This window comes from Erithacus rubecula, assembly GCF_903797595.1.
Source record: "Erithacus rubecula genome assembly, chromosome: 6".
NCBI classification, from domain to species: domain Eukaryota; kingdom Metazoa; phylum Chordata; class Aves; order Passeriformes; family Muscicapidae; genus Erithacus; species Erithacus rubecula.
The window spans coordinates 50,646,081-50,672,909 of record NC_136688.1 but is presented as its reverse complement, the minus strand read 5'-3'; the positions used below and the strand labels follow the sequence as shown (position 1 = coordinate 50,672,909).

At 38.6% G+C, this 26,829-nt stretch overlaps 1 protein-coding gene across 15 annotated transcripts in view; it reads right to left on the bottom strand.

Annotated features, from left to right (window-relative positions):
• Positions 1-26,829, bottom strand: part of TRAF3 (TNF receptor associated factor 3) — a 69,594-nt gene that overhangs the window by 29,524 nt on the left and 13,241 nt on the right. For 7 of the 15 annotated variants that reach the window (XM_079309477.1, XM_079309482.1, XM_079309483.1 and 4 more), the window contains 3 exons: positions 19,136-19,279; positions 4,690-4,946; positions 1,652-1,703 (listed from right to left, as the gene is read on the bottom strand). In XM_079309477.1, coding sequence (XP_079165603.1) covers positions 1,652-1,703; positions 4,690-4,931 — 294 coding nt within the window. In that variant the 5' untranslated portion in view covers positions 4,932-4,946; positions 19,136-19,279. Of the gene's footprint in view, positions 1-1,651; positions 1,704-4,689; positions 4,947-19,135; positions 19,280-21,550; positions 21,862-25,311; positions 25,455-26,829 lie in introns of those variants that run through there. The other 8 variants (XM_079309485.1, XM_079309488.1, XM_079309478.1 and 5 more) reach the window with 4 other exon arrangements.

The window sequence follows — 26,829 nt, the reverse complement described above, 5'->3', positions numbered from 1 at the left end:
AGTTTTACACCTTTTATAGGAGATAACCCATAACAGACAACACAACTGAACTCTCAAGAAGCCAAATTGAGAATGGCAGAAACTAGAGAGAGAAACAAGAATTGAAAACCACTGCTGTTATTTTTAAGTCCAAAACCAGAGAGATAAACTTCTAATTGCTTTTTAACTGCTTTAACAGCCATTAAGAAATACCTTAAGAACCAAGCCCAACCTATGACTGCTTCTCTGATAAACAGACTCCTGTGATACTGTGTACACTGCAGCACTCCTGTAATTATAGAATGGTTCTGCATGCTAACACTAAACCAAGAATTATGATCCTGCCCACAGTGACTATGAATCTATCCCCAGCATCAGTGAAGGAGGGAACACTGCAATCCCTCTCATCTGATCTCATCTGACACAGGTCACTGATTCCTATTTACTTTTCAGAAGCGTGTGGGAAGTTTAATGAATCAACAAGTCTCATTTAAATAATCAATTGGCTATGCTGAAGCATCTTTTCCAAAGTAATTCACAGGGTCAGTATGCAGAGTTTTGCTGCCTGAAGATAAGATGACAGTTTTTAAATTTTTTTAGACTATCTAAAAGCATTTCTGTGATTTAGGATTTCAGCATTCTGTGGGAAGAGAGGTTTCCAGTTTCATGAAAAACACTGATTTGCACAGTTATTCTAATTCTATTCTATTTAGTATACAGTGGCCTTCTTGTCTTGTTTTAAAATATTTGAAGTTCCAGAATAAATGTACATATTTATGTATATTGAGAGCCAGAAAGTCAGAGTTAAAAGAACAAATAAATTGGACATCATGATTATTGGTCTGAGCTCGTGGGGAGTCCAACCATGACAAAACCAAATTATGCTGAGCACTGTTCAGAGAACTGCTTTGGATTAAAACAGAGATTAACACACCCATCAACCTTTTCTTGAAAATTGTTATGAACAGAAGTATTCATTTAGGCAAGAAAGACTACTAGCACAAATAATCTACTAAACACTTTAGCAACAATGTAAAAACACATAAACCATGTAGTAAGCCAGTAAGTTTTTCAACCTTTAACGTTTCAAAGGCAGCAAAAAGTTTTGATGTGACAAGCAGTGAAGAGGGTATCACTGAAATAACTTATGCATATAAAAATAATCTGATTCCATTACTATTAGTGTAACTCCCCATTGTCTTAATCCCAGTGGGGTTCACTGAACACCACACTGAAAAAGAGATGAGTGAAAGAGCAGTCACTGGTCTAAACCAAATCTGTTCCCCTAGACCTGTCACATCCCTGCACCTACAGGAGATGCAATATTTTCCCTCTCTATAGGGGATGGAATATTTTCCCTCTCTATAGGGGATGGAATATTTCTTACCACCCTCTTGGTTGATGGGAGGACAACTGCAATGTGCTGCTGCAGCTCCCAGCTATCAATATGAGATGTGACACCTGTCTGGACATTTTGGGATGAAGCTGACATGTTTTCCACCATGAGGTTAACAGGAAAAATGAGCCACCTACCTAAAAAATGCATGGCTCAGGTTGCATGACAATCCTAGCTTTTTAGGCAGCTTATTAGGTTTATGAAATAATTACCACATAACAATAACCCAACTAATGTACACCACACAGTGTATATAACCAATTATTTTAACAATACCTTATCTTTTACTATGCTTTCTTGACATGCTGTACATTTGGGACTAGAAGACCTGAAGAGAAAAGAGAAAAACTATTTTAGCTCATCTGAATTTTTGCAGTACAGAAGTTTCCGTTTATGAGGCATTTAGTTTTGAATATTCAGTATATTCTAAAACCATTAAAAGTGGATATAGTTCATTATAAGGAGAAAATACAACATTATTCCAATGTATCTGGCATTCCCAAAGAAGTAAGACCACCACAATGTCTCCAGACAACCACATAGTGGTTTTCAAGTTGGCAAAATTCATTCCCTACTTTTCAGTCTGCACCTGATCCAAAACTGCTGTAACTCCTCAATCTGTGCAAACAGGCAAAATACTGTTTCTTCAATTATTGTTTCTCAAACAATATCTAATGAAAATTTACTTTCTCTAAGAGTCAATTTTGCATCCTTTTAGAGTAAAAAAGTATTTATGTCCATCTCCTTCAAGTCTGTTCTGGTTTTAGCAACTGTTACAGGTGCTTGCTGTCTCCTTTATCTGAACTACTGCTTTGTAGCTGTCTTGGTAAACTAAATACCAAACTTGTGACCTCTTGGGCACCAGGTAGAATCAGGAGCAGGGAAGACTGTGACAAGGAACTGGAGTGCAGAAAACCAGAGCTCCTACAGCTGTTTCTGGCTCTGACCTGCCAAGTGTTGTAGTGTAAACCCCTTAGAATCACAGAATGGATTGGGCTGGAAGAGAGCAAAGCTCATCTGGTTCCATTCCCCTGCTATAGAGAGGAAGACCCTGCACCAGACCAGGCTGCTTCCTTCCTTTTTAGCTCCTTTTCCCACATAAAATGGGAACAGTCCAAATTATCTCCCTTGTAAAGCACCGAGACAAAAAGCACCAGGTAAAAGCTGTGTGAATTCTTTCATAAAGCAACTCACTGACAGGCTACCTAGCAGCAGTGCAAATCAATGCAAAAGGCTGAAAAAGTTCAATCCTGTTATATAATCTGTATGGTTATTTCCAATCATCACTGCCTTCTGCTCTTCACACCAACCATTTTGTGTCTCATCACATTTCTGAGCATCTTAAGTACCTTGAAGCTTCAATATCTGTAACGCTTTTCATAAGTCAGAGAAAAAAAAAAAGGAATCTAAACTACATCAGGGCATATAGTGTTTAATACAATGTCATGCTTTCCTTGCTCTTACTGAATTCACTCAAGCATCCAGCTTGCTTTTTCAAACTACTCTTGCATACTGAGCAGACATCTTTACTGCTTTATCTCCACTAACTCCCAATTCCTTGTCCTCAAACAACCCTGGAACAGAAACTGCTAACATAATTAGTGTGTTTGTGTATGCAGCAATGTATCAACACTGAATGAAAAAAAATTGTTCCAAATGCAGGACCAACACAAACCTATTTTACCTTCAATTTTATAGCACATATTTTATTAAAAAAAAAAGAGGAGAAGTAAATTTTATTTTAATATAGGATTTGTTTGCAACAAGCTCTTAAATAACCCAATGGCCTTAAGTGTCCTTTTCAGTAACAGACTGGTTGGAAAGTCAGGAAGATAAAATTACACATATTCTAGCTACATTGTAATAAGCACATGTGCATGTCTCACAGCAGGGAAGGAAAATTGCCCAGACTCTAGGAATGCCAAATTGTTACTGCTTAGATTGTCAGGGATCTGTTCTGTCCACCTGTGCACATCCAAGCACGGCAGGTGCTTGGTTTTTTGCAGTCACTGTCATTACCATGTAAGAATCTTCCAAAAACACATACTCAGTAAGAAATAACTGCATTTCTTAAATACCACACCTCACATGACACTATGTATCAAAAGAACAGTCGGTGGGTTTTTTGGTTGTTGCTTTAAATTTGAAGTGCTGTAAGCACAAAACCTGCAGGAGTGCACTTAGTGAGCCTTGTGTCTGCCCAGTACAGAAATTACTCTTTATCAGGAGACAGAATATTGTAATAACTTCCATACTCTTTTGTATACTACTGCATATAGTCTTGACTTAGTTATCTAAGTATTAGATATCAGATTACAGTACTTCCAAGTGACATATAAACCATCTAGAGTCAGAATGGTAACAAAAACACTGGTAAACAGATCGCCAAGGCTTCCAAAGTGAAATGCTCTCTTTATAGTAATCCAGTATGCAACACTCATCAAGCCAAGCATCTTCTGTATTTCTGCTTTTCCAGTAGTACATGAACATATTTGCTGCTTATTTACTCCAGGAGATTGCTAAATGGTATCCAAACATTATATACAAGGTTTTGAAATCACACTGCTGGATACAACCAGCAGTAATGCACCAACACTGACAGGCAAAGAAATCTACTGATGCACAGGTACTTCTTAAAACCTAGACACTCCCTAAATGATTGCACTTTTATTTTTATCTAGACTGGGAAAGCTTGCCCCTCTCAGCATTCCTTTTACATCTGTATCACTCCCTGACCCTCTGTGCACTCTGGCCCAAACATCTCAGCAACAGATGCCAGCCTTTCTGACCCTCCTGCATCCACAGGACACACAAGTGCCATGGCAAACAGCTGGAAGGGCTACAAAGAAACTGCTCCACAAGCAGTTACCTATATCCAAGGGTCCCACACCCATCTCTGAGGCTGGGTCAACAGCCAGGTCAGGTATCACCACCCCAAGGAACGTGTGTACAAGCTCAGTTCCTCACACAGACAATTTACTGTGTGTATTTGACACCAGATTACCCAAGTCAGAAGCCTTGAGAAACAGATACTCCATTTGGCCTCCACAGGGAATGAAATTCTTACCTAACACATTGCTACACAGGATTACACCACCTTAACAACTGTTCCAACAATACTGATGGAAAGCTCAGTTGCCTTACCCTGACCTAGAATAGAGCACAAATGTGTGCACCAGCACACAGATAACAAATTCTCAAGCAAGCAACAGTGGAAGGCTCATATTCCTTAAGCTGCAATGGTGTTCACAGTAATGTCAGTAGTTCACAACATTTAAAGGTATCAAGATGCTCTGCCAGAACAAACAACATACCTCAGCAAGGCATTCATGCAGGTTTCACAGAATCTGTGTCCACATTCAGTCTGTTTAGGATTGCATAAGATGAGGTGACACTTTTCACATTTGTACTTATCTTCCACAGCATTCACAAATTTCTCCTTGTAGCCCCCTTGCTCTGGAACGTAGATGGAGGCTGATGGGCTGCGGTCAGGATTGGCCCTCTGCTGCACCATTTCTACAGACAAAGGGGGCTCTGACTTCTTACTGGTGTCCATGCTCTAAGATAGTTTCTGTGAACCAAAAGAGAGAAAAACTGAGAAACGAGGACCTCTTTCACATACAAATAAAACAAATGGAACATCTGAGAGACTGCATAAAATCAGAAAGGATCAAGAAGAGATCTGTGTCCACACATCATGTGAACACAACACATACATTTCTGCCTGAGTATATTTAGCACAAATCTGGGTCTACATATTCAAAGGCTCTAGAAAGCAAAGAATTAAAACCTTCTCCTGAAAATGAAGTGTCAATTATGGCCATCACTCTAGGAATACATAAGGCATTCTTTCAGATCTTTCTCTCTCTTTCTTTCCAAAAAGTATTGCTTAATACTGAAGCCCAACCATTAGAGGCAGCAGGAGGTGTGGTGAAGAAGGTGCTCTGGCACAGCACAGCCACGATTCTGCTCAAATGCTGCAACAGCACACAACCACCAGTGTCCTACACAGGGTATCCAGAGCCTGCCCAGCTCCCCTGCCCACTTTTCCTATCAATCCCTTTGCAGTACCATAGTGAAAGACACTGCTTTAAGTCTGCTTTACAACACCACTAAAGGGTTTTACTTACTGGACACTTTCCAACCTTTCCAGTGCATATGTTCACCTGAAGAGAGCAGCTGACAAAGTCTAAGTGACAGCAGAGAAGAGCCTATGTAACATGGCCATTTGATTAATTTACCAGGGCTAAGCACAACTGACAGGCAGCTGAGAAAATAATTAATCCAGCTGGAAAGTAAATTACAGTACCTATTATCTTGGACAATTCGTCTTCTAGGTCAGCATGCAAAGCATTAGCAGAACAACAGAGGAATAATATCCCAGGTTAAGTTTTTAAATGTGTTTTCAATCATTTCCTAGCTAATCTCAGAGTCAAACAAGCATAAGTGCCCTTTGAAAGGCTCAGCATATACAGGAGAAAGCACAGTTGGAGGATACAATAGCTATTTACCTATGAGAAGTGTCTGGCAGTCTGCAAGAGGAAAGAAAACTTCAATTCTCTCTCCATGTTAACTGGCAATTTAGATATAAACCTATTCTACTGCCCTGCAGTTGCCTCAGCTGATTTAGTTATAATACAAATTTTAAGAAGCAGAATAAAGAAATGAGGCTCAGTTCACTTCTCAAAGTATGTCCACAAATGCTACTAAGAGAGCCAAATGCTTCACATCCCAAATACACAAATCCTCTTGTACACAGCTTTTGTGGTATCTTACCTTCCCTTGCTAAGCCCAAAACCACACACTTGTAGTGAAACATATTTACTTGTAGATATTTTCTGCATCTATAATTTTGGTACAGAATTCTCCATGCAAACTAAGCGGGTAGGGAATTTTCTTTGATTTCTGATGCCATTATTTACAGAAACAAAACCCAAAATCATTGTGACTCAATGCTGAGACCATTTCATGTTTTTACAACACCAGCTGAGCAAGGGTGAAGAATTCTCACTTCATTGCCCCCTTGCCCAGGGGAAAGCCTCTCTGGTTTCCACCACAGTCAGAGAGAGCCCAAGGAACCCTAACTGCATACAGACTCAGTGATTGTTCCATATTCAAAGAATATGTGATACCTTATCCAAAACCAACAAAACAACACAAACACACCCCCCAAAAAAGAGAAAATTAAATGAAAAGCTACTATAAATTCTAAGCCATGATTTGAATTAATGTTTTCCTATTCCTTGTCTGCTCTTCAAAGACTGTAGACACTTGTCTTGACAGAACAATATGTGAAAGAACCCGAAAAGTCTGTGCTGAACTGAAAGTGACTCACACTTCTCATTAATGAGGAAATTCAGATTATTTCAGACCTTAGCTAGAGTTTCACCAGCAAGCATAAAAACCCAGCAGGTAATAATGACACTGAAGAGGCAACTCGAGATTGTAACCAGCACAAAAGAAACGAGACTGATGTTGAGAACATGATTCAGACAAGGAGGTTCACAGAAGTGCCATGAATGAGAAAGGAAGCAGCTTACAAAAGTAGTCTGGATTGAGATACTGCCCAAGGCATGAGTGCTGCTGCTGTACATCAGTGGCTGGACATGGGGAAATGCAGTCATGAGCTTAGGACCTGACACTTTTCTGTGGTTGTAGGAGAAAAAGATTAGCAAGAGTTGGAAAAAAGTGCAACTCCTTAAGTATCCAGGCTGCAGAAACTTAGTTGCCTATGGACTTGATTCCAGTGTGTCATTGGAAAAGCTTCATTTGGCACTTTGTTTAGGAGTCTGTAAATGTTCCTTGATTTGTAGATACTTACACCTCTTTTCCCTCTAAAACCATATTCCAGATCTCCACTATTCTGTCAATTCTTGAAGTCAAAAGCCAAATTCAACCACGTGGACTTGTAGGAACAACACAGGGAACATTACTTCCCTTAAAATGACAAAAAAAACCAGGCATGACCTGCTTCCAACCCACAAAAGAAATATAGAAAAAGAGGTACTAAAAAGAGATGCTGACAGGAGAATTGTCAAGTTAAGAGAGCTCAAACTAGCAAGTCACAGTCCCCAGCTACTGAATGTCTGCTTCCCCATTAAGTTTCTTCTGAACAAAAAGAAGCTAAAGATGATTGGAGATGTGAAGTCTTCCAAAAGCAAGACTTCTTCAAGGAAACTGAGTAATTAGTCATAAGGAGGCAGGCAGAGGTGACAGGAGAATATTCAAGACTCAACACAGACAGCACCGAATGCCAAATGAGCAGCAGGTGAGAGTTTCACAGAGATACAAAATTGCTCCAGGCTGGACTGTCAGCTGTCAAGAGAGATTTCACACCAGAATAAACTGCACAGGGTGTCACAGGACTCCACTTTTGGAACTGACACCTTGGAGATCTTGTCACAGAAAACAAGCAGAAAGCACACTGACAAATAAAACACACTATGTGATATCCTAACAGTCAGATCTGTCTGCCTCGGGTTCTGCATTTATTTTATGAAGAAGTATATCAGACCAGAAAAGCTAAATAAGCTGTGCAACAGAGCAGCCAGATTGGTGAGGAATTCTCTTCCACAATACTCTGAATGCCAGCCTCTTCTTGTGCAGCAAAACTCAGAAGCCATTCATGAAGTACTGTCACAAAACACAGCAGAGCACTGAGCTCACAAGACGACCACAGCTTTATTCCAGTAAACAAGCTGTATTTAACAGGGGGATGGGGAGAAGTGATGTTTATCTGTCTGTATGCACACAGCTTTGCCATCATGCATATTAGTTAAATGCTCCTACATCTGCATGTGGGATCAGTGGTGAACACAAGCACAGATAACACAAACATTTCAGCTGCCACCCTTTTGTAAACAGCACTCTGTTATGGTTCCCATGCCACTATAGGGTGTCATCTGCAATGGCTTCTCTTCCTTTTCAAGAACCTTTAACAGCAGGACTCGGATTATTCCCCCATAATCATGTTTCAAACTGCCAAGAAGAAGCAATTTTGAAGTCACACCTCAGTAAGACACTCTGCACTTATGGCAGTGGAGGTAACATTATTTCCAGAGAGCAGGGAGAGGAGCCTAGCTGGGGTGTTCAGGTTGGGCTGGTTCTGGTGGGGGCCTCTGGTTCCTAAAGGCAAGGCAAGCTGCCATCCAGCCAAAGACTCTGGCAATTGCTCAGCAAGCTAAACCTCAATGCCTAATTAATCACCAGCTAGTTCTTACATTCCAGTTTCTTATCTGTGGGAAAAGATCATCACAATGAAAATATATGAACTTTTAGATGCATTTTAAAACTGCTAAACCCTGGACAATCACTTTTCAGGACAGATAAGCACATAAAAAAGAGGCACAGTCACCAAGGCACTGTGACACTGCTTGTCCAGTCTGGTCACTATTGCTCAATACAAGTGGAATTCAAGCACCTGAGGCTGGACCTCAGCTGATACTTCAAGCTGTACATACTGCAGTGAAGGTCAGAACAACTTGCTGGTGCTTAACTAATACTAATATTAGTACAGAAGCCTAGAAACTGGAAGCAAAAGTGAGTTGACCCATAAATTGTTCCGAGAACTAGGAAGCACGGGAATTCCCAAACAAAAAGCATTTTGCTCTTTCCTTATTTGAACAAGGGTGTTGTTCTCACTGCACAAAGAGCAAACACCCTAAAAATCTGCACTGGTGTTCTGTATTACCACATAGCTTTAGGATTTGTTCTTTGGGAATAAAGCCAGTTTGTGACATAGAAATACAATAAAGCTTCTATGAAAATTCAAAATAAATTTGCATCCTCAAGAAAACAGAAAAAAACTTCCTCTTACAGAAACCTAAAACACTCCCAAAAATTTGACTGCATTTGGTACCATGGGATTTGGAACCTAGAAAGCTCTGCATGAAGACAGTTTCAGTGTATTGACAATATGAAGTAAATAAGCTTTTACCACAGTTTTGAAATTCAAAAAGAGCAAAAAGCTATTAGAAATAAATGTTTTCATTACAGTACCTTAGAAGAGAATAATGCATGACACGGTTTAATTTGGTTATTACTACAGGACAGCAAAGCTTTTTGATCAAATTACAGTTTGCACTGAGAACATCAGTTCCTGAAACAGAACAGCACTGCATGAACAATATCTAAATTAAGCTCTGAAAGAGAAACCTGAAGTGGGACAGGGAGCTTAAGATCAGAGCAGAAAAGTAACCTTTCCTCTTCAAAAAAAATTTTGTATCTAAAACGTGTAAAAGCACACAAACTTCAGCATCTCACCCTAACCAGGTCATGTTTTTGGGCAGCCTGGGGTGTAATTTTTTTATATAGCTTTTAATGAGATAAGGGCTTGTGATTGTGCTGTCTATCAGCCTCCCAAAACCACATCAGAACCAACTGGACAGCATTTTCATGAAAATGAACAGCTAGGAGGGGAACAGAAAGAGAAACTTAAAGTAGTATCCCAGTGAGCAAGAGGCTGTAAAAGTGCACTATCAGTCAGCCAGTGCACAGACAGGTACAAACCTCCTATACCAAAAAAAAGCAGGGCTGGGCTGCAGATTTAGAGGTTTGTGTTGTGTGATTGTTTTTTTTTTTTTTTTTTTTTGTTTGTTTGTTTCTTGTTTCTTTGTTTTTGAGTAGGGGTAAAAAAGGGATGTAGAACCAAGACTAGCAGGAAAAGAGACTTCATCAGTTTCACTGCTCTTCACAGAATTTTCTTCCATATTCCACAGGATATCCTCAGAGACAGATAACCAGGTACCAGGAGAGGCATTTCCAGATCTTCAGTCCTTCCAGCTCACTTGCTTTCTATCATCAAGAATTATTGCTTCAAGTTAGCACTCAGAAACCTTTATCTTAAAATTAAATTATTAAAACAACCTGAACTTTTTCTCTGTTATATTTCGGTATTTTATAGCTTCTAATAAATTCCTGGCACATGCTAAAAAGAATGTCCATCTTTCTTACACTATTTTATACAAGTCTTGAGCTGGTTTGGGGGATTATAATATGCAACATCTATTGGCATACTCTGATGTCTTGTTAAAACAGTAATGCAAGCTGAAAGTAGAATATTGGTGACAACATACTATCAGCTTACTCAAGGCACACATGTCAAAAAATATTAAAATAAGGCTTGACCCTGGAGCTCTCGAGTGTGAAGGGGTCCTGCTGCAGAGTATCACAACACCCAGCACACCTCAGCCTGGCCTGCTGGAACAATCCCACTGCTCAGTCTGGAAAGGGCACTGAACAGACAAACAAACAAGATGCAAATGGCTTGAATCACTCCAAAAGAAGACTCAGGCCATGAGTGAGGCAGCCCTAGAGTGGCAGGTTTGAAAAGCAGATGACCATCCATCAGATTTGTTTTGGGTGAGGTCAGAGGTCTTGTTTGCACAGGAGAATTACTGATTTATTTATTTTTACCTCCATGCATTTCATGCTTGAAGTGCTATTTACTACTTCTCCAGAGCATACACAGACACACACATATATATATACACACATACATATATATACACATATATATATATAGGACCAACTAACCAGAGGTTCAGGTATTTCCAGATACCCAAATATTTGATAATATAAAAAATATACTTATTTTTATACCCTAAGCATCAATGCTGCTTTTATTTCCGTACAGAATTAGACATTGTATTTGTGTGTAAATCCATAAGAAGGTGAGGAGTGGTCTTATACTTCTCACTGTGTAAAGTTTTATCAGCATTGGTGATTTAGCAACCCTTCCCATATTCTCTCTATGTCCTGGAAATAGGTATTATAATAATAAATATTGATATTTAAAACTTCTTTTTCTCTGTGGTAAAACAAATTTGCTATTTTACCTACTTTAAACTTTGCCCTACAATTTCATAAGCGTGGGCCTTCCTTGCTGTGGAGAACACCTGGAGATCACACATATTATATTATAGAACAGATGGAGACCAACAAGGGGAAAAAAAATTAAAAAAAAAAAAAAAAATCAGTGCTTGGATGTAAGCAAGGAGGCCAAACATTTGAAAACACACAGAAGCAGAGCATAGAGTGCTCTCCACACAGGCAGCTTCTGCAGCCTCCCACCAGTGCAGTGCTCCAGCTGCTGAGCCTGCAGCACCTCTGGAGCTCACCCAGCCCAGGAGAGCATCTTCAAAGTCAGCTCAGGCTGCCCACTGCTGAGTTTTCAGAACAGCCTGGGTGAAGAAACCTCTCCCAGCACTTACCACCCCTCTGTGTGGAATTTTTATTGTAGCAATAATGATGTGATATTCTGAGGGAGCAAAAAGGACCCCTTCTGATACCTGAACTGCTATGGTCTCAAGCAATTAAACCACATTTCACCACAATCTCCACAGGCTTTAGCCTTTAGAAATTACTGAAAAAATAGGAAAACTATTTGTTTTTGGAAGGTACAGACCAATACTTCTTTTTCTATCTGACCTAAAAAATCAGAAGTAGCATCAAAAGATGTTCTAATGATATTCTTGGAAAAAAAAGAAAAACAACCTTGCATGTCACTTGAATCACAAACATTGTGTATCTCCCATGATCTAGTTTGCAAGATGACTGAAGAGCTGAAAATGAAAGGCAGGTTCAGTTTTACATTGCTTTATTCTTTTAACTTATCAATTTCCTTGGCTGCATTTATTTAAAAAACAAGTCTACACACCTATATGAAGTGTCTGAGAGGATTAAACAAAACAGAATCCCCATAAATGGATCTCAATTTAGCAGGTCTGCTGGACTATGCTGTCATGAAAAGAGTTCTAGCATATACTCTCTCCTGCTCAGTGTAACAAACTTCTAGATTCCAAATAAAGGACAGATTTGGTCATTTACATTAGCAATTTGGTCAATTACATCAGCACTAAGAGGTTAGAATAGCAGTATGTAAATAATAACATAGTATTAGCATAGCTCAGAATGCCCAAGAAGCCAGGGAGTGACACTTTTAGTAACTATCCAATTATTTGATGAATACAATTCACATTTAGTCTAACACATATTTCCCCAGATGAGAGAAAACAAAACCCCACAACTTTTAAAGGGCTTAAATTTTATCCAATAAAAAAAGACAACAGGAGAAGTAAGTCAGTGCAATTAAGGAAAGCTGATTTTTATGTGACACTATGTTCAACTCTTACTTTATTGAAGGTTTACAGCATTTCTTTGAATCATGACACATGGGTTGGCAAAACAGTTTTAAGATCCAGCCTCAGGCAGCAGTAAAAATAAAGTGTTTGTATTTTGATTTACACTTGCTATCTACAGCTCTCAGTAATTACTTCCTAATCTCACTGGGCTTCCAAAATACAGTATAAAGTCATCTGAAGTGCAAGAAATCAAAAGCATCTTTTAGAAATCAAAAGACCTCTTAAGCTTTGAAAGCCTGGGTTACAAGACAACAGATAAGAGAAATGCTGCCCAAGCTCATGACGAGTGTTCCTCTGCATTCCCAATTCCAATTCTGGCTCCTGCACATTTCCTCTTTTCTCTCATCCACCCCTAGACAAAGCTATTGCATTTTACCTATTAAGTCAACCCCCAGCTGTGATCTGTATTTCTATACCAGGCTTTTAGTAGAAGCAGATAAAGAACAGGAAAGATCAAAAGATGATCAGATGAACACAGAACAAAGTATACTTTAATCTCTTCCTTTGCTGTTTAGGGGAAGTCCATGATTGAGATATATCTGATAGTCCTATCTGGGGGAAGTGGATGAACACTATGAATTTTTTATTTTTTTTACCTTCTGGCTCTGTTTACAAAGGAAAAGTTCTATCTTCTACAGAAGAAATACACTCAGATAAAATATTGCCAGAAACACCATGAAAATCATCATATTTGAAATTAAAGGAAGTGTCCTCTCAAAATGGTTTTACATGTGCTTTGAAGAGAGAAGTAGGAAAAACCAGCTTGTATGTGCATTCAGAACACTCTGTTTTTATGGAAAGCTATTTCCATCGATCCAGATTTCCTCCAATTCCTGTTTCACAGCAAGCCTAACACTTCCTTCACTTTTCCTGCCTTTGGTCCACATGATACAAGTGGTAGGGTCAAATGACAGACACCCAAAATCCCAAGTGCTCACTGGGATTCCCACTCCTGCTGCAACAGGGCACTGGAACCAGCCACAAACCCCAGCAAGGATCAACAAGGGTTCATGCACATGGCATGTCCCAGGCATTCTGACCCTGGCATACAGTCCTAGAAAATGATGCCTCATCCTCTACAGACCTACTCTAGTCCCCTTTTCTTCCCAAGCTGTGCCCTCAAAAAAAATCTGCTGCATGAATAATCAGGAACAACTTCCTTATAAATTACAGCAATTTAAGACAACCAAGTCTCTTCATCTCTGAATTCACCAAGCAGGAATCAAAAGATTATTGCAGTATTTTTGTCAACCTTTTCTTTGTTCTTAAACCAAGACCTATCAATCAGTGCTATTCTTTTCCTTTCTGTTAGTCAAAGAGATCCTCAGCTTCAAATCTAACAAAATTTCAAGTCTATCACAAGAGCAAAAGATATTCCCCAAATCAAAGTCTACCTACCTACACTGCCAAGTGCATGAAGAATATTTCTGCATTGCCAATTCCTGACAGAGTGCATCTGTGCTGCCTCTTAATAAACCCAGCCTTGAAGTCTCAGCAGAGATAAATAAGACAGGTAGTACCTCATCTTCTACAATTAGAAGAAAGTATGTGAAGGTAAAGGTGTCAGAGACCAACAAATAAAAAGAAAAAACCCAGAGCACTTCAAGAAGCTTATTATGAGTAATTACTGCAAAACTGCCTTCTCAAGAATACCTACAAAATACTACTTAATTAATTTTAAAATGCTGCTCATCTTTAACAAAAATAGTCCTCCCAGGAAATTCTGAACACAGCAGAGTTTAGAGGAATCTGGTAAATGAAACAATTCAAGTGTGGCTGGGCACTTCTTGAACTCAACACTGAAATGAAGTGCTGTGTAACCAGAAATGACCACACCAGAAAACTGAAAACACAGTATCTCACTTCCACATTAAGTTCTTTCCACTCTAAGCATACATCCAAAACTCAGAAAAATATAACCTGTCTTTTATGGAAATTAACTCACTCCCATAAAACATTTCCTGCTCCTCCATTTTATCCCAGTGAACACAGCATACTATGAACACAGGTAAGAAAGACTTTTTTACACTGCCCTCTAGAAATTAACACAGCCTGTGACATTGTCAGAATACTTTATTGAACACTAAACTGCATGGAAGACATTTATTCATGCACATAATTCAACTTCTCACTAATCCTGAGTGAAAACTCTCACCATTCTAGATAATGTATTCAGCTTTGTCTCAATCCATTCCTTCTTATTCAGGAAGGAAAAGTAAAAAAGAGAGTAACTCTCTTTGCATTTGCCTACATTTTATTATTTATCAGAATGTGAGGGAAAGGAAAACATTGTTCACTTATGTAATGAAGCAATAGCAGGTTTAACTTCAGTGATTTCAATGTCTACACTGTACACTTCAGGGTTTAGATTTTATTATCTATGACCAACATCTTGGAATTTGGGAAAAATGTGGGAGTTTCATTAAGATTTTTCTATTAGATGAAAAAAAAACCAAAACCAAACAAACCAGATTTGTAAACAGAATATGGAATAAAGGAAAAAAAAAACCTCTCTAAACCACTTGTGCTACAATTTCTAGTTATACTAAAGTCCATTCCAGTTTCTGTGGCTCTAGTAAAGAAGTATTACTGAAGTTGAGTTTTCAGGACAAAGTCACAAACCCCTTACCCAGACTTGTCACAGTACTCATAATCACAACTTCACATTCACTGCTATCTAAACCATTTCTTACCTTTATTAAGGTATTTATGGAGGAAGCTGTGTTTTCCCTAACTGAAAATTTAGATTCACAAAATATGTTTCCCAGCAATGTAAGAAAGGAAGGAGCATGTTGGCTCCTCTTGTAGCAGACACAGACTTTAGGAATGTGCTGCTGGAAGCCAAGATACCTAAAACACAAATGCCTGCTGGTATATGACAATATTCATTATTCCAACTGTTGAGTGCCATTAAAAGACTCTTACCTGGAACCTGCATGCTATTTCCTCATTTCTCTCACAGTTTCTATCTCTTCTTTGTGATTACTTTGCCAGGTAACAAACTATGCTATTATTTTTCTTGCCAACCTCAATGTTTTATTTGCTGCCTGCAGGTTTACACCAAGTGCAGCTCTGGAGGTTTCAGATCAATAGATACCATTGACATCTTGAGAAAAAGTCATCTCTACAGCCCTGGGTCAGACAGGATACTACAAAGGACCAAAAACCTCAGGTCTTTTTGAAGGTTTCTCTTGTAGTGGATTAAGAGAATTAACAAAAATCAATGAGGATGTTATCCTTCTACAACATACCTAATGTGGAGGTTGTAAAAGCAATTAATAATTTTTTCTGACTGAATCTCACATCACTACCCAGAACCAATTTATCACTGTTACACATCCAAAAAAGTTTCACACAAGCGTTAGCAACCTTCCAAAGAAACTTCTGATAACATTGCACTGTACTGCTGCTGCCTCAGAATCACATTAAAACTGATTTCCACACCATCCACAAGGCCTTAAAGAGATCTGTCTTCAGATTTGGAACGTGAAGTCGACAGTTTTAGTTGAAAATTCTTTTTGCATGCTTAGTGCCTGAGGGCTTCTTTAGTTAATATTAATGAAATCGTGTTCGCTTCTACCAAATAAATACTTAATAAAGCAATCCTGTTTAATGTATTAATGGCAATCTAACCTTTAAACACGCATTTTTATTTCTGAAAATTCAAACCTGAAAGCCTCCAGGTGTTACACTAGAAACTAAGTGAGAATACTCAGATTCATTGGAAAATTTATGCTCATAAAGAATTATCTGCTTCCAAAGATTCACAAAGGCAGATATGCAGAATGAAAAGAATAATTTACTACTGGAGCAAATGCCATATTTAGAAGTATGCAGAGGACACTCACTGATGGAGCAAGTGACTTAAGTCCCAAGATTAGAGCAATAGGATCCTGCACTGCTAATGACACTTCAGAGGAAAGAGTGCTGGCTCCTACTTTTTGCAAATGAAGCTTCCAATATTACAGCACTGGTTTGGATTTTTTTCTCCACCAATTCTACAGAATTGCTACATGATTTTAAGACTTGATCACTTTGTTTCTCCCTGAACTGTATAATAAGCAAAAAATTGTCCACCTTTTATAGCATCCCTGGCCTGAAGTGTTGTACATCAGCAGGAAGCATTATTTTTGGACTCTTCTAGCGGGATTTGTCACCACTCTAAACCTTCCTGGAAGTCTTCATAAAAAGAAATAACTTTCCCACACTTCTTAAGTGTCATAAGATATTCTTTTTTTTTTACATGATACTTTCCAACTAAACTGTACACCGCTGCTGTATTATCTTAGGAAGCAATTCCAGGACCTGAAAACACTAGGTATAATATTAAAGACAAACCTACATCTCTAGGTAAGGAGAACTACCACCTTAACATAGGATTCTTCTCAGAAGTATTTACATTCTTCAATCTGCTTCACACTGTTTTGGAAATTCTTTTATGGCTGCCTTTAGAAGATCCCAAAGGAGTGCCAAATTTAATTCAATTTAGAATATATATAAATGCACTTCCTGCAATATAGCATAAAGTCACAAAACACATTAAAAATAGTGTAATGTTGATCCATCAAGCCAGGCTCAAACCATTTCCTGAAACTTTTTCCCATCATTATACAGCATCTACAATACACAAGGGGATAGGCAAGAAAAAGAAAAGTGGGGGGAGGAAGGTAGCTCCAAAGATTGTGCTAAGCATGATTCCTATTTCCTCTATATATCTGCTAAATTTACAAGCAATTATTTTGAGGCCAAGAGCAGCAAATTCTTAGTGTTATCTCAGAACAGTGAGTTCTGCAGCTTAGACAAGTGTCATAGTGTCAAAAAAGTGGGTTGTCTTTGTCCTGGGGCTTTTAAAAACAATTTTCCATTTTTCAAGACATTTATTTGGGGGAAAAAAGACATCATTAAATTAGCTACATGTAAACTCAAATGCATTTTTATCTTTATATGGTTTTACTACTTCACTAATTTATTCTCTGGGGTACAGACTGCACCAGAGTTACATTCATTCACTGACAGCTGTGCTGGTGATAGCTGTGATTAGTTACAGTGAAGGCTATTCCATTTTGGAACAAGGATGGGTTTTGTTATCAATCCAAGCAGCTTCTGTGTGTCAGTGAAATAAGGGACTCCATCAGAGCACTAACACAAGACACAGGGCTGGCAATAGCTGTAATTAAGGCAAATCCACAGCACCTTAAGTTCAGCTGAGAGAGGACAATCCTAAGTTTCTCTCACTTCCCACAAGAAAATTTCACATCTTTAATGATATGTCACCACCCAGTTTTCTAAAATCATCTCCAGATAATTTTTTTAAGTGGCCTAAGCTGAATGTAATAGGCACATAAAAGATTGTCTCTCTTAGTACAAACTTTTTGTACTCATTTATTTTCCTTTATATAGGCCCCCTTTCCCCCTCATTTGCTTAGTTTTAGCAATAATTTCAATCAAGCCCTCCATTACCACATTCAAGTTTTACTTTGATGCACAACACAAAATCAACACTACAGATGCCAGGAGAATATATTGCAAAAATCTATTTTACATCATACCAGCAATGCAATGCTGAATTGGTGAAAGAATTGCACATGAAAATTCAGACCAAGGTGATAAAAGTAAATGCTCACAAAAGACTGCATCACATTTTTTTACACAGAGGAGGAAATATTATGTGCATGACTAAAATTAAAACCAAAGAAAAGCAGATTTCCAAGCACCTACTTCACAGCAGTATTAAGACTGCTTAGGTAAAATGTTCTCTTCTACCCAAATATTAACACTTTAAGAGAAAAAAAATAAAATATCACAATATCTTTAATAAATGTAGCAGCAATTTGCCTCCTAACCAGTACATAGCAAGGTTATGAAACTTGAATTGAGAACAGCCCAGTTCAGCCGTGCACTCAAGCACAAGGCAAAAGAAACCTTTGAGAGAAAGTGTATCAAACTGCAATTCCAAATAAACCTCCTTCAGAGTCTATCCAATGCTGTCAATTTTTCATGTTTGACAAATGTGAGAATTTTCCCAGCAGCCAAAAAAAACCTTACATTAAAAACAAAAGGAAGGATTTTACCATATCAGAGCCACAGAAAGGAGTGGCAGTGCCACCAAGGAACATGTCATATGTGAATATGAATATGTGAATAGAGTTTCACACAAGTTACAAGCATTAGGAGTTTAAAGGTGAGTGTCCAAACTCACAGTAACACAATTCCATGAAATGTATGCATTTTCTTAAAATCTAACCTTCAGAGAAGTTCACCTTAAAAAGAGGTTACAGGACCCTTTCCCATTTAAACACCTCTTTGGTACCACAGATGTTGCCAGAATAGCATAAAGGTTGGAATCCTTTACAGTTCTTGGTTGTTAGTGCTTTTTCTAACCTCTTCACTAATTACCTGCTAACAGGTAAACTCTGCATCAGTCTGGAAATTATATGTTCCTTCTTATGTAACAATTCTCCTTCACAGACAATCGAAGAGACTATAACATTAAAAACTGAGCTGTTAGCTTAAATTAAAGCTTTTAGTTTACAAGGTCCATGCAACAGCTTTCTTGATCAAATCTGTATATTCCTTTTCTTCCCACACCTCCCCCAAATTTGGAAGACTCTCTGCTTACATTTCCTTGGTTTTATCTGAATCTCATTTGATCCGCAGCTTGAGAAGAAGGAAGAATTGGCTTTCTCAATGCTCTGATAGGGTTCTCTTTACTCTTGCCAATAAAGGGAGCTTTGCTACAGTCTGCCTGGTTTCTTTCTTTGCCCTGAAGAAAGAAAAAGCTTGAGTTACATTACCTTCATGCAAAAACCCTCTAAAAGGCTTCTCAGAATCTATCAAGCTACTTTGTTAATTTCATTAGACCATCACACTAATTCTTACCTAAACATAAGATAAATAACAAAGAACACTACACAAAATATATCAAACATGATTTTTAAAACTATTGTTTTCTTCTCCTCCACTACTGCTCACAAAGGACTCTCAATAAAACAGCACTAAAGGAGGACATGCACAGTTAAAAATCCCAGCTAATATTTTTTGCTTTTTCACTCATACAAAAAATTCTCCACCCATACACACTGTCAGTCATTGCAGACTATACAAAATCTTCAAAGCAGTGTTATTTTCTCGGAAAGTCTAACAAATTCCATTTGAAAACACCAGCTCAATTCTGGGAAAGTAATTAAGTGTTCTGCAGAGTGTTTTCTTAAAATTAAAAAAACCAAAAAAAAAACCAAAAAAAAAACCAAAAAAAAAACCAAAAAATAAAAAACAACACACCACGACAATATTCCAAGAGGCCATTAGAAGTAAGCAACTTAGTTTGGGGAAGTTTGTTCAATCCTGCAATTTTTACAAGTGCAAAGATGAAATGGGTCCAAAAGCATAATTAATATAAATTTACAGTAAACTCTGTTTAGGTGCATTCTTGAACGTGGCATAGAGCTCAGTAAAGTTCTCAATGCCCAGGTCAGCACACTCAAAGCCTGATGTCCCTCTCTCCCCTTCAGCCCCCAGTGCACACACGGTGCTGCAGATACGGGTCAGCCCCAGCAGGCACCCACAGCTGGCTACAAAGGGGCACACAAATGTCACACAAATGCCACTGACCCTGCACAGCTGGGCTGGCCAGCACCACACCAAGACAGCCTTCAGCCAGCCAGAGGAATGCCACGAACTGCCACAGCTACCAAACAGGGGGTTTGTGGCTTTCTGATTTTTTTTTTTAATCATAGTCATGTGCTACAATTCACCTTTGGTCCTCAGGGAGCGGAAAGGAAAGGCTACAGCTGCTAATGAAGTAGCAGCAATGGTACTTTGGACCATCATCACAGTGGGTAACATGCTAATGAGTGGTTACAGATTCTGGCAAAACACACACAGGCCAGTGAAAACCCAATCTGGCTCATTCTAGAAACACACTACCTGGAAAAACAGCCCAGCACTGAGATTTATAGAAAACTCCAGGAATAAATGCTTACTCAAACAAAAAGGAGATCTGCAACACTTTCCCCACCAAAACAGTATATAAATTACAAGTCAGCCCATTATACCTACAGATGTCATGAAGGTAGTACAAATTTCTGTACTAAACATTTACATATTAACTCAGCAAAAAACTGAAGCCCTAAAACTCTTAGCTCCCATTCTGACTTCAGACACCAATTATATCAATGACCCTGGGCCATTATATGGCCCAGAATATGCTCCTTCATATTCTTAGGTATAAATCCAAATTTAGTGCAGGAAGCTTTGCACTTTCAGCCTCCCCTTTCCCTCCCAAGACACCAACCAACCCCTTCCAAACCACAGAGAATTAAGGAGGCTCCAAAGTTTCATTCTTACTAAACAAGTGCACTCCACAGCTGAACAGCAGCATTATGACAGTGCTACACCCTTAAAAATCTGGCATGAAAAAAAATAAAAAAATCCAAAGATATTGGCAAAACATAGAAAGATTGGGGATTTAGCTCCTAAGATTAACATAAAAAGAGGAACATTCTCAGAAAAATTGAAAAGAATTATCTTGAAAATAATTCTGTATTATATTGGAAAAACAAAGTGAAAACTGACTACCAAAAAAAAAAAAACTCTTTTAATACTAATGAAGTACACATAACTGTTTCTCAACTTGAATATACCAGCTAATTCAGGGAAATTATCACAAAGAATTTCAATGAATTACAAGCAATAAAAAAGGCAATCAAAACTTTTACTTTCCAACAAACACAGTTATTGTTGCATGCTACAACATACAGAAATTACTTCCATTATCCTTTATATGTTAGTCAACAAAAAGTACCTTACCTTATTCTCCACTGTCTGAGCACAGAGGATTAAAAACAAAATATTAGGCAGAAACTGCAGGTGTTTTGTATCAAGAAGAAAACCCAAACCACTGCATCAATAAGCTTAGTGGCTGCCCAGCATGCCATGCACACTCTAGGGACATTTAATGAAAACTTATCCACATCCTTTTTATTGCAAGCTTCCAGATTTCTGAATTGGAAACCCAAAGGCAGCCGCTCGTTACCTCCTCCAAAATGCAGATCTCAGCAACCCCACACTGCAAGAGGAGCCACCACAGCTTGATTTTCCCTCCTAGTAATTCCCTCCTTGCCAGCTACTGCACTGCAGTCTTTCTGAGGGCTGTGCAAAATGCTGTCAGGGGAGGGCTGAAAGAGCCCAGCAAAGGATCACAGCTACAGGAAAGTTCTGTCACATCATCTCATGACTTCCTAGTTGTGGGCTGAAAGGCATAAAGTGCACAATTTAGTGGGATCTCTTAGCATTTTCACTGCTGTTCCTCCTCTAATGCTCCAGCCTACTTTTTATTTCATTTTTCACAGGAAAATTGGAGGATAGTATTTTGTGGCAAAACTAAAGGAAATAAGGGGGAAATAATAAACAATTTTGTTTAATTCTCATAACCATAATATTTTAAGGGATTAAAACTAAAATGTCTTTTAAGGTTTAGGGTGCTTTGGTGTTTTCTCAGTTCAGGGAAGGGGGAGACACTGGTGGATTTTTTCTGCTTTTGTTGCTTAAATTGGGGAGTTTAGTCAATTAACTACTTAGCACTTGGATGCCTTCCCTATACAATTAAAACTGCAGTGATTACACAACAGCAGTATTTGTGAGACAAGTGCCCAGCAGGGGCATTTGTAATTATTCCCCAAGTGTTCCACAACAGCAGCAAAAGAATACATTCAAACATTAAAGAAGCTTTCACAGAAGCCATGGGGTTGGAAGGGACATCTGGAGACCATCCAGGCCAGCCCCCTGCCCAGGCAGAGCTGCCCAGCACAGCCACCCATTGGGTTTTGAATATTTGCAGAGTGATTCTAGCACCACACTGGGCAGCCTGTTGCAGTGTTTGAGCACACCCCCAGTCAAAAGCTTTTCTTGTATTCAGATGGAATTTTATCCATTTTTTCCTTCATTTATGCCCACTGCCTCTCTGTACACTAGAAGTCCATAATACATAATAACTCTAATTAGTTACCTCCATCCCCCTCCACTCTCCACAGCTGTGTTTAAGAGCAAAGGGAGCAGCAATGAGCCCTCAGTGTCAATCAGCCAGTCCTAGGCTCATCTCAAACAATAGGCTCATCACTGCTTCCCACCCCTGCTCCTTCTGCATCCTGCAGAGCCAGGCTCAAGGCCAGATCTGTTAGCTCGTGGCAGCTGCCTACCATCAGCAACCCATTATTGCTGGGGATCCAGCCCTCCCTGGGGGAGCATCCTGCCCATCTCCTGCTTCAGCCTCCCTGAGGAACGCTGAGCACATGCTGCCAATGACATGGAAAGCTCAGAAACCTCCAGAACAGCCCTCTGGCACCTCCCCAGCTGCTGAGCAGCCCCAGGAGAGGGGCAGCAGCCAGCAATCAGAGCGTGTTGGATGGGGATGAGCAGAAAGGAAATGGGACAGGTTAGCAGGAGCTGCATCCTTCAGGGGCTTGGCTCAGAGCAGTGCAAAGGCTGGCTGGTTTCAGGGTCATGTTTCAGGGTTTTCCTTTCCCTGAAAAGGCCAATATAATGGGCAACACAGGTACAGACTCAATGAACACAACTACTACCCACTCCCCCACCAACAGAGGAGGATTCATTTCTCAAAGCTGTGCAAAAGTCCTCTGCTTACTCTTCACAGGGGCTCCTGAGCTCCCATGCACTGAAACAGTGATTTTACAGTTCTTCTTCTAACATGGCTTAGCTAACATTGACATTCCTGTAGTGGACAATATATACCCAGTTTAGGCTCCCAGTTATAGTTAGTTTTGTTTCAAAGCTTTATCTATTGAAAATAATTCACCACCGAAGGTCATCTTCAGCTTCAAGTCCCTTCCTTGGTTTGCAGACCACATGACATACAACATTTTAAAAACACGATCACAAATTTGAAAAGGGGAAAGAGAAGCCTGCTGGCTTTGAAACAGAAGAACAAGATCAGAAAAGCTATCAGAGACCTTCTGCATGACTTAAAGCACTTGTGTATATTTCTATTCTCCTTTGTTGAGGAACAGATCCCCCTTCTCTGATCTTACCTGGGCACCTACCAAGTTCCCATCTCTTCATATGTATTACCTTGTATAATAGGACTCCAATCTTAAGCTGGGAACTGTCAAAAGTGAAAAAATAACTAGAAATGAGGAACACAAAAACAATTATATCTTGGTAAAGTAGGGGAGAAGAAGGACCAAATATATCCCTTTCCCCTAAAAACCAAACATAAATGGCAAAATAAGATATTTAATTATTTTTTGTTTGTTTGTTTCTGCAGTTAGCCTAAGACTAGTACCTTAACACTTCTTAACCTGTTCTGCTTCAGGAAAGTGAAAATTACTTCAAGGCAGCCATGTGTAGCCTAGTTCTTTTCTGGCAGGCATTCACATACCAGCACAGAGGCACACAACATTTCTTAGGAAAATGACACCAAACATCTAGCACTAACTTACAAGACATGGCCAAGGGAAAAAAAAAAAAAATCTTACAGAAAGATAGCAAGTCTGCTTCATAAATTGTTCATGGTCCTGTGTGGGAGAGTAAAAGAGAAAGAGAGGAGGCCAAAAGAGTGTCCAGTTATTCCAGCAGGCTACTTCCTTTTCCTGAACCCTTCAGATGGTATTTCCAGATCATAACCTAAAAAGGACTTGTTATACTGTCATGTGCACCTAGAAAAAGAATTTATTGTGACAAGAACATGAACTTCTGTATATAAATATCATCATTAATTCACATAATTTATTACCAACAAGAAGTTCTTAGTCGCTTAGTGTTTAACACACAATCTAGTAATACTGCAGTAAAAAGCTTCATTTTTATCCCTTTCCACAAGAAATTTTGAAAAAGCCTCTCTACCTTCCAGCTTGAAAAAGCTGTACCTGTTCCAAGGAAAAAGCCACAGAGTAGTCCCAGAGCATCACCTGCTGCTCCTCTACGAAGACACAACCCCATCACACTCACCTGAAGGACTGACGAATTTCCTACGTTCATGTCAAGAAGTTGAAAGGAGCACGTTTCACTTCTTTTATCCATTCCTAATTTAAAGCTTAAACTGAAGGCAAACAGGACTAACTTTTTTTTTTTTTAGAAGTATAATTTCTTTTTAAACTCCAGAAAAGGTAGAGTGGAACAAGGAAGGAAAGCACAACCCCAAACATATAAAAGGTACTGTTCTAAAGGATTCAGGATATTTTCTCCTCTTGCAACTAAGGTTAAATGCAGTTTTCCAAATTAGGCTGTGGCTGACTGAGGAAGCTGGTTTTAATCACATTTTTAATCTATTTGAAATCAAGCATCTGAGGGGAAGATTTTTTTTTGGTGAAATAAAGATAATAATTTGCTTACCTTCCTTGCAAATAGAACTCATAAAACAAAAAACCAAGCCTCCATACACTATCATGCAACTTAAGCCCATCAGGCAGAATGCAGAACTTGCCAAATAATCCATTCTGATTGTGTGCAAGACACACAATGAGACAGAACAATGCTACAAGAGGGTTTATTTATGGAAATGAGAATGAAACTTGCTTTGACTTTTGAGGTATCCCCTTCATTCACAACTAAACCAAGCCCAGGCACTGCAGACAATTTGTTAAATTATTATCATCAACTTAAAGATGTGAAAACGCAAAGGAGAAACGAGGTACTTCAGAGTCATGCAATGATACTAGTATTAAAAAAAAAAAAATTAAAAATCCCATTAAAAAAAAAAAAAACATCTCACACAACTGCCATGAGGTTTCTCAATATACATATTAAAAACATACACAGCAGAAAATTGTTCCTACCTACCTGCTTACATGAAAAAAATTCCCAACACAAACCCCAGTGACACACAAGAGTGCAGTCTGTGCCTCCGCCAGATTAATACATAGTTTCCCACTGCTGAGAGCTGGTCTTGATGCAGTTAAAGCCTAAGCACTCAGGCTTTCCTGCTGGGAAACAAACAAGTCAAGTTGGTTTCAAGCATCTCCTATTAATATACAGAAACAATTCTCACAAGCCTGAAGGCAAAAAAAGAAAAACAGTAGGTAAAGGCTGCACTAAACTGTAACAAACTACAGCAAATCAAAAAGCTGCACTGAAACTTACTAGTTCACTAGAAACTCATTGCAAAAGTCTGTTTACTTCATGGAGGAAGTCACCACTACCATCAGTGAGTCAATATCTACAAGAATGTTTTACATAATGGGAAAATTTTTATTGGGCAGAGGTTCACAGTGTTCTTTCTTTCCAGAAACTGCAGATGTAAAGATACTTCTGTTAACCTAAACCAAAACCAAGAAAAGAAACTCCATTTCACAACACAGCTCTAATTTTACTGGCTACTGCTCTTCAACCTTCTCGGCATAGGAAAGACTTATACTGATATTAAAGGCTGGAAATGTGAACACTGGAAACAGAGGAGAGGTGGCTGTCACACTACCACCAAATGGCATTAAAACATATTAGTCAGCATAAAACTTTGGTTAGCACATTGTTGCCATTCTGAGCTGTGATACTAAGAACTGCAGTAGTTTAAGGAACCAGTTTTGTTTTTGTAGAAAATTAGTGAGCCAGTCAGAATGTATTTACAAGGAAGCATGATACCATCTTAGTTCTTCCATTGTCACTTTTAGCTTTTAAAAGCTAATAAGAGCCAAGAATCATTAGTCAGTAATGATCTGAAAGGAGTTCCTTCTTTTAACAAGGAAAATATGGTCTAACACCACTACACTATAAAATCCAGTACTTCACTCAAAGTAAAGTAGCTTGAATGAAAGAATTCTTCTTAGTTTTCAGAAGGCTGATAACAGTTTAAGGATTACATTTAAAAACCAAAAAGTAAATTCAAAACACTACCCAGGTTATATTATTCCTCTTAATCTGCTAAAAATCACCTATTATTTTAGTTGCTGTTTTTAAGATATTTTGAATGATACTTAAGAGTGATCTTTTTCATCACACAACTTTTTGAAAGTTGGAAATGGAATAAATACTTTGAATTCATGTCATGGATCATACATGCACAAGCATCAGGATTAGAGTTCTAAAAGAGACTTTAAATTATGAAGCTGCTCATAAACTAAAGCCTAAGTGTTAAATTTCAAAAGTACATTTTAGAGACACATTTTAGTATTGAAGTAGTATAATTCTATCACCATGACAGTGCAAAACAAGTTTCCTAGCAGGCCACAAAGCATTTAGGGGGACACCCGAGTAGAAGCTCAAATTCAGAAAGTTCAGTTCAATCTTTAGTGCTGGTGCTCCATAATGCAATATATGAACAACTGTTTCTGTAGTTCTTATTTTTTTTAATCTGCTTTTGGT